Source organism: Poecilia reticulata, linkage group LG19 (assembly GCF_000633615.1).
Source record: "Poecilia reticulata strain Guanapo linkage group LG19, Guppy_female_1.0+MT, whole genome shotgun sequence".
Classification (NCBI taxonomy): Eukaryota; Metazoa; Chordata; class Actinopteri; order Cyprinodontiformes; family Poeciliidae; genus Poecilia; species Poecilia reticulata.
In genome coordinates this window covers 28,461,689-28,470,737 of record NC_024349.1, presented here as the reverse complement: position 1 = coordinate 28,470,737, position 9,049 = coordinate 28,461,689, and the positions used below count along the sequence as shown (strand labels likewise).

Sequence of the window (9,049 nt, the reverse complement as noted above, 5' to 3'; positions counted from 1 at the left end):
TCTGGTTTGTGAATTGATTTAATTAAATTCAGTTTATATATATAGCATCAATTCACAACAAATGTCGTCTTGAGGCACTTTGCAGAAAAAGTCATATATATTGCAATTGACGCTTCTGATCAAACTGCATTAAACTCAGAAACCAAAAAAGAAACAGATGAACTGATGTTTTTATTTTAATAGTTGTGGCCAAAAAGAGAGGGAACAAATCACTTTTCATGAAGAGGTTTAATCTGTAAAGCACTGGACATAAAAACATTTAAAATATGTTGATGTGTTCTTCCAAACACTGTAACCAGGAAATGTCTGCAGCATTTAGCTCACAACAAAGTCACATGACTTTACCCATAAATAGTCTTTATGTCCAGTGTTTTTAGATAAAACCTCTTTAAGAAGTTTATCACTACCTCACTGTCTAAAAAAACTTCATAGATATAAATTTTGCTCCCACTTCAGTTACACACTACTTTGTATCTAAATACATCAGTTTTTGGATAAAACACAAGCGATAAGAGGACATAGATGAGCATTCGACATCTCAGTGTTTAGTTGTTAAATATAAAATCCTAAACTTCTTTCTAAAGCTTCAGGTTGTTTCCTATTCTTTCCCTCTCAGCTCCTTCCAAAGGATGAGATGTACACTCCTCCCATCGTGGTGAAGGTGATTGACCACCGGCCGTTTGGCAGGAAGCCTGTGGTTGGTCAGTGCACCATCAGTTGTCTGGAGGAGTTCAGGTGCGACCCGTACGTCATCGTTTCCGAGGGAGCCAGGGCCTCCAAGAGTGAGTTTCAGTTCCTCAAAGTCGACAAGTTGTTCCAGACGTGGGAGAAAATCTTTCCTCATTTCTGTTCAACAGTGGCTCTGATGATGACTGCGCCTCGTAAGGACGTTGCCATAATGATGGACGAGGGAAGACCGCTGCTGGAGGCGCAGGTTAATGCTAGTTTCCTGTGTCTTTCCCCCCAGCACTGAGTTTAAACACAAACAGAATTTGGCTCCTAAAGTGTCAAATTTTGACAGATTTCAATGCTCTGGCTTGCAGTGTTTGTACAGTATGTCTGCAGTTTTCGACAAACTGGCTTCCCCAACTTTCCCGTTTGTATGTATGATTATTTCCTGTAGCTTTCACTAAACCAGTGACATGGCTGTAATCCACACCGCAGCTGATTTTACCAAATGTGTCTAGAAATGCTTTAATAGACACACTGAATCATTTTGATCACAGTGAGGGTGTAACATGAAGCAAAGGCTTCCTGATGGGATGTCTGGCTGCTGGCCTCTTCCAATTCGTCCAGAGGAGAAAACGGCCAGAAATCATCCATTTGACATTTTCTCTCTCTGAGCTGTGGCTCAAGTTTACCAAACCACTGAGGTCTTCACAGAACTGCTGTATTTACACAGCCAGACGCCTTCTTAGTAAATGAATGAGTTTCAATGCACTTTAATATTTTTATTAGTGAGAACATTTGTTTGTTTTTGTAGTTTTGTTTTTTTTTTGTTTTGTTTTTTTAGGTTGGACCTAAAAAACATCCAACCCAACTAATTAACTCCAAGAGTCTGAATTAAACCTGACTTACTTTAATTAAGCTTTTTTTTTTTGCTTTTGTTTTTATACCACCATTATTGTAGTGCAACATCTCCCTCCTCTATTTTGTCACTTGTAAACACATGGTTAATTTTTGACTTTTCAAACTCAAATTTCTTTCTTTCTTTTTTATTTTTGTTTTGTTTTTCTGGAAAAGTTTTTAGATTAATCTAAAGAATTTAATGATTTTTTTCTAGCAAATGTTCAACTTTTCAAACTCAAATTTCTTTTACTCAGAAATAAATCTTCTGAGATTAGATTAATCTCAAAATGTTAATTTGTTTTTCTAAAAAAAAAAAAATTCTGAGATCTCAACATTTGAGGGTTTTTTTTGGTGGAAATGTACTTTTTTATGTAGTGGAGCATAAATCCTCTGGGACATTTGGATGTGGATGAGGGCGGGGCCATGTCTACATTAGCAGTTTAATGTGCTGCGCTTGTTGGTCCTAAATAAATGCACCGTTCTTTCTTTCCTTAGCAGGGTAATCCACTTTTTAGACTGTTCTAATTAGATTAACACGTCTTTATTTCACACTTTTCATTTAGTTTTCTCTGTACTGTTTGTCCTGTACGCTTTGTGAAAAATGCACCACAGAAGCGTGAACCCGACTCGACTCGATCACCAACCAGATCATTTTGGCCCATCCTGGTCTGAATTTTGGTTCAGCTCCAGCTATAAATCTAAACTCTAATTTGAACCTTTTTTATTGATTGGTCAGTGCTGGTAACATTTGAAGACTTCTTTCAGAGGTGCATCTGTCTTCCTGGTTACACCCTTGTACCATCAATCATAAAATCAGGAATGCTCACTAATCCTTCGCCACATCGCCTTCGCCATATGTGTCCTCTGATGATGATATCATGACTGACTCATTTATTGACCTTTTTCCTCATCCTGTCTGTCTACAAAGCACTCAGAAAAGGTGAGACAAACATTTCTATCTTTCAAGTTCTGATTGCACATTTAACTTTGCCAAGATAATCATGCAACGCAACGGCACTTCAGGAAAAGGAAACGGTTGATTGGTGGAGTAAATTCTACGCTTCAGTTGGAGACCAGGAGAGATGCGGCCCTTACACCAGCAAAGGCTACGACACCCTTAAAGTACGCAGACTTGATTTCTTCTTACAAGAAATGATCCTGACCCATCACAGCTCATTGTGTGGCAAACAGAATTATGTTTCTGGTTGCACAAGTCTTAAATGTTGGTGCAAATTTTCAGGTGTATGACTGTGAGTTGGAGAATGTCGACGATTTCAAAGGGTTGACCGACTTCTGCAACACGTTCAAACTGCAGCGAGGCAAGAACGAAAACGGGGACGAAGACCCCACCGTGGTCGGAGAGTTCAAGGTACCAGAACATATTCAGAATAAAATACTGGTCAGCAGCCAAAACAACTATCTGGGGTTTTCAACTGTTTTAGGGTCGTGTTGATGAGCCGAATCCAAAAATCACGTTGGTTTTGCTCAACCAGGTCAACTTTCTGAACTATGGAGCAACATGGGCATCAAAATTCATGACTTGTTCTGATATGTGGATCAGTTTCCTGAGAATCTGATCAATGAGTGACAAACAGGAGGAGAGATTCTATCAGGACAGAAAAAAGACAGAGAATTTTACACAATGAAGACGTAATGTTCAATTCACATGAACTTACCATTATTACTGTTTATTATTCAATTTACAGAAGTCCAAGTTTGTAACATTTAATTTATATAATATTTATATAATGTCGGTGTTAGAAAACACTTTTTTTTTTCTCCTAAACCTTTTTTGGATGAGAAATATGAACAGAAATGAACTGATGTCACAAAAATGTCATCAAGTTAGTCACAAGATGGGATTTCTCTAAATCAAATTAGAATAAAAACCTGACCTGATTGAGAAAAAAATGGATGTCATTTTTGGATTCAGTGATGCAAAATAGTCCTAATTCAGTTGAAAAAATTAATTGATTTAATTAATTGATCCATTGTATGTTTACGATTAACTGACCTTTATTGATTTATTCTTATCAGTATTATGACTTGATTGATGTTTTTAATTTCTTTACACGCTGATAATGTCGGTGTTAATTCATTCAGTCCACAGTCATTGCTCACACACACACACTCTCACGCACACTGTCATCAATATCCATTAACCTGCAGTGTTTTTTTTTTTCTTTTTCACAAATGTACCGTTGCTATGTATGTCGTACTGTGTTGTATAATAAATACTTTCTTTTCTTTTTTTTAAAACGCAAAACAAAAAACCCTGTGGTGGTGGTTAGCAATATGGAAGCTACCACGCTCTCCTGAGCTCATCTGTGTTTCCCTGTTCCTACCACTAGGGGGCGTTCAAAGTGTACCCCCTGCCAGATGACCCCAGCGTTGCTGCCCCGCCCCGGCAGTTCCGAGAGCTGCCGGAAAGCGGACCTCAGGAGTGTCTGGTCAGGATTTATGTGGTTCGGGCAATTGACCTGCAGCCTAAAGACAACAATGGCAGAGTGAGAATGGAGCCGTAGTGGGAAAAAAAAATCATCATCATGCTCATGATTTTTCCACTTTAACTTGGTTTATGTCTTTTCAGTGTGACCCGTATATTAAAATATCAGTGGGCAGAAACACAGTGGACGACAGAGATAACTACCTGCCCAACACCCTGAACCCTGTGTTTGGAAGGTGAATCTACTGGCCTTGTTGTTCATCCTTCCTTCAGTGTCACGCTGGGCATTTTCCAACCTTCCTCTTGTTCAGGATGTTTGAGAAGACGTGTTTCCTGCCTCAAGACAAGGACTTGAAAATCGCCGTGTACGACTATGATCTCCTGACTCGTGATGAAAAGGTCGGCGAGACGGTCATCGACCTCGAGAACCGCTTCCTGTCTCGATACAACTCCTACTGCGGCCTTCCTCAGACCTACTGCATGTGAGCAAACTGTCAGCCCGCTTGATTTTATCATCCTCACATGCAGTGAAACGTCTGAAGCTCTTAAGGACAGCGATGTGAAATATGATTCTCTGTCATTGAAGCTCTGGCATCAACCAGTGGCGGGATCAGCTGAAGCCGTCTCAGATCCTGGAGAACCTGGCCCGACTGAAAGGCCTGTCCAAGCCCAGGATGGAGGACAACGGCACGTCACTTACGTTCAATGGAAAAGATTACACTTTGGCTCAGTTTGGTAAGAGATTAAAACGATGTAAGAAGGGGGTCGTTTGTTTCAACCAATTTAAATGAAACTCTGTTTTGTCGTAAAGAAAACAACACGGAAATTCACCAGCACCTGGGCCCGCCGCGGGAACGCCTCTGTCTGCACGTCCTCAGAACTCAGGGACTCGTTCCTGAACACGTGGAGACCAGGACCCTCTACAGCTCCTTCCAGCCAAATCTGTCTCAGGTTAGACATCAGTGACCCAGCAGTCCAGTCATGCATGGCTTTTAAAGTGTTTTTTTTTTTTTTTAGTAAAAATCTGACAGGTTTTTACTGCATTTATTTTCAGCCCCTTAATAAAATACAGTGCAGCCTTACAGTAGCTGCATTTCCATTACCAATGTGCAAATGTGTCTATATTCTATATAATGTAAAAAAAACAACAATATTCTCCTGTCACTTCCTGTCATTGTCTTTGTCATTTTGACCAGTAGTAACATCCGGTTGTTGATCATGTGACTGGTGATGTTTTGTGAATGAATTTTGATATGGCTGGAAAAAAAAACACCTCATCCTTATGCAAAAACCTTTTTTTTTGAAAAAGTATGTTGTTTCAGACATCGAGTCCAATTGGATTTATTTTTTTTTTTCAGGTTTTATTTTCAGTTTCTATATTTGCAAAACTAGATGTGTTCGTCAAACACCTGGTAATTGTGGTGGAACTTTTATTTTAGTTATTTTGACTAACACAAATGGATGTCACATTTTTGTGTGCATATTAAAAAAATGTTTTCCTTCCACTACTTGTGTTTGTCTATCGCATATAGTCATAATAACTACACTAAATTTCATGGTCATGTAACAAATGTGAAGGATTATTTTGTAATGACTACCTTGACAAAAACAAATCTGAATATATGGTCAAATTAGTGTTTATACTGGTTGCAATATGTGTTGGTTAAAGGGAAGGCTTCAGATGTGGGTAGATGTCTTCCCCAAAAGCATCGGGCTCCCTGGTCCTCCCTTTGACATCACACCCCGCAAACCCAAAAAGTAAGTCTGCAATGTTTCTCCCTCGTTGAACGCACAATTACGCCACCAAACTGACCTGACCTTACGACCTGTGCCGATGTTCAGGTTCTTCCTGCGAGCGGTCATCTGGAACACCACCGACGTCACTCTGGATGAAACCAGCATCACGGGAGAGAACATGAGCGACATCTACGTGAAAGGGTAGGCTACAGTCAGTCCTTCCACAACAAGAAGCGACTTTACAAATGGAACAAAGTCACAGAGGCTAAAGTATGTACTGAAGTCTTCCAGTAGTGGATGTTGAAGGTTTCAGAATTAATTTGAACTAACTATTATTATACTCATGTAAAGCACTTTGAATTGACTTGTTGCTGAAAATGTGCTATTTAAATAAAATTACCTTACCTATTCCAAACTACCTTTACAGTCATCAGATGAAGATTGACCTGCTTGGCCACTGTGTTGAGACATCTCCTCAAGGAAGTTAAGATCAGGCTTTTTAAATGTAGAATCATGCGGCGGGTTTGCTTAGCTGTGGGTTGTTCTTGTTATGCGTTGGATGAAATGGATTGAATAATGAATGAAGAAGATGACCTCATAATTGTTTAACTTGCCTCAATTCATAAGCTAAAAATTAAAAAGTAAAAGCCGTTGGGTGTTCCAACAGAAAGACGGTTCTAAAGACCAAAACATCTTATGGAGTTTCTGGAACAGCTTTAAAAATAACTTCAGTTCAGTTTAACTCTGACCCCAAACATATTGAATCATGTTGATGGCAATAGAAAACTTGGGGGCAAGGTGTCGCTCACAGTGACGTTTAATCAAATATTAGTTATGTACTTTTGAGACTGAATATAGAATTCAGTCTCAATTGTGGATGAGAAAAACATTCCTTGGTAAATTCAAACCTGTTGGCCTGGTTGTCTAGTTTTTCTCTAAGGGTTGTTTGTTGTCCAATCAAAGCAACAAAGGACATTTATGAGTTCATGAGTTCTGTCATTCTCTGTGGCAGCTGGATGCCGGGCATGGAGGAGGACAAACAGAAGACTGACGTCCACTACAGGTCTCTGGATGGAGACGGAAACTTTAACTGGCGGTTTGTCTTTGGCTTTGACTACCTGCCAGCTGAACAGCTCTGCCTCGTTTCCAAGAAGGTAATTCGTGTTTAAGGTTTTCGTAAAGTGGACCGGCTTTGTTGAATGAATGTAACCGTGTGTGTATTCGTTCTGCATCAGGAACACTTTTGGAGTCTCGACAATACAGAGTTCAGGATTCCTCCCAAGCTGCTGCTTCAGATATGGGATAACGACAAGTTCTCATTGGACGATTACTTGGGTAAAAGCCCAAAACTGCACCTTGTGTCACACAGTGCTTGCATTCATAATTGTGGAAACTACAAAACTTGTTGACTCTTGTTTTTTTCAGGCATGCTGGAGCTGGATTTACGCAAGCTGGTCCCTCCTGCCAAAACTCCAGAGAAATGCTCCCTGGACATGATGGACAATCTGGAAATCGGAACGCCAGACAAACTGATGACTGCAAAGTCTCTGTTTGCTCAGCAGTCAGTCAGAGGCTGGTGGCCTTGCTCCATCGAACAAGACGGGAAGAGAGTACTGGGTGTAAGTACAGTGTTTCTTTTTTAACAAAACCCTTCCTTATTGCATTATAAGACAAATTTCTGAATAGTTTGATTCAAGTATAAAAATAAATCCTTGAGGTGTAACTCTAACCGTACAGGTAAAAAGAGGGCCAGTAAGGTTTGCAGAGCAGTTTTGATGAGAATCTGTGGGCAGACAGATTCAAACTGAGTCCCTGTTCACTTTTTCGTCTCGGCAGGGTAAAGTGGAGATGACGCTGGAGATTGTGAGTGAAGCAGAAGCAGACGAGAGACCTGCAGGAAAAGGACGGGACGAACCCAACATGAACCCAAAGCTGGACTTTCCCAAGTAAGAAGTCGCCTTACCAAACTGAACGGAACGGGTTTCAGTTCAACTGAACAAACGCTGCTTTATTCTCTCATCAGCCGTCCAGAAACCTCTTTCTTCTGGTTCACTAACCCCTGCAAGACCATGAAGTTCATTATATGGAGAAGGTTCAAGTGGGTGTTCATTGGACTCATCATCCTCATCATCGTTGTTCTCTTCATCGCCATCCTGCTGTACTCTTTACCGGTAAGAGCAAATTACATAACATGGAAGTATATGTCCTTTAATAACCACACTATTTGCTTTTTCTTTTGGTCATTTTATCCTTAATGTATATATTCAGTGAGTTTTACCTAAACTAATTCAACCAAAACTGCTTTTAATAATTTTGTTAAACTATATACAGCAAGGTTTTTCAGTTATAATTAAATTTAGACATCAAATTCTAAGCACAGAATATGGAAAATAATCGACCTTAAAAAATAATTTGCAATTTGGATTTGTCATTTCTTTTAATAAGGCAAACATAAATATTCATAACCTGCAAAAAATATGCTAAGATTTCTATTAAAATACAGCATGCTTAGTTTATTAATCAATATAAATCTGGCTGCCAATTACTTTTGACTTGGTAATTTTGACCCATATAACAAAGTTTGGACATTTGATCCAAGTTCATCATCAGCACTGCAGCAGTGTTTGCAATGAGGTTACAGTGATATGTAATTCTACCTGAAACTTTTCTGAATATCTTTTATGAAAAATACTCCAAATAATATTGTCCAGGTACCGGAGCAGCGCTAACTCGTCTTAACTTCTCTGTTTCAGAACTACATCTCCATGAAGATCGTGAAGCCGCTCCAGTGACAACGGATCGCGCAAACTGAACACTCAGCCAAACTAAACAGGTTAAGCTTTTATTTTCACAGCTGACGGTGTTTTATTATTGACGGGTGTTTTTGCATATTTGCACTGTTGCCATAATAAATGTGTATTTTATGTAGACGGCTTCAAGGCGATAAAAATGGGACACTGTTGACATTTCATGCTGCACTGCAGTCTAAAACCTCAGGTGGTTGAAAAATGTTAATGTCCGTTGTAAGGTCATGCAGGTTCTGGTTCTACGTTGGTATAGAGACGGTTTTAAGACTTTCATTGCAAGCCTCTCATTCATTCTTTCATTACAAGGTGTCTTCCTGATTTTTCTCATTAACATTATTGTGCCAAACTGTTCATTCATATCTGTCCTGTTTTTAAGTGAAATATTAAACATGTTTTACATTAAAGTGAAATATTTCCAGAGGATTTGTTTGAATGAGTCGCCAGTGGCGTTTGCTGCTGTAGTGCATCACTTTCACATGAATGGAAAAAA

General features: G+C 39.4%; 1 protein-coding gene across 1 annotated transcript; it reads left to right on the top strand.

Annotated features, from left to right (window-relative positions):
* Positions 1-616: 616 nt before the first annotated feature.
* On the top strand, positions 617-8,982 carry LOC103482207 (myoferlin-like; the record flags this gene model as incomplete). Its single annotated transcript, XM_008438222.1, has 18 exons — positions 617-782; positions 858-934; positions 2,498-2,509; positions 2,593-2,691; positions 2,810-2,938; positions 3,921-4,076; positions 4,160-4,251; positions 4,327-4,497; positions 4,602-4,750; positions 4,827-4,966; positions 5,685-5,773; positions 5,858-5,953; positions 6,765-6,906; positions 6,988-7,087; positions 7,178-7,371; positions 7,589-7,698; positions 7,776-7,923; positions 8,506-8,982. Coding segments are annotated over 18 exons (2,109 nt in total), but the record flags the coding sequence as incomplete, so codon positions are not given.
* Between the last annotated feature and the right edge of the window lie 67 nt (positions 8,983-9,049).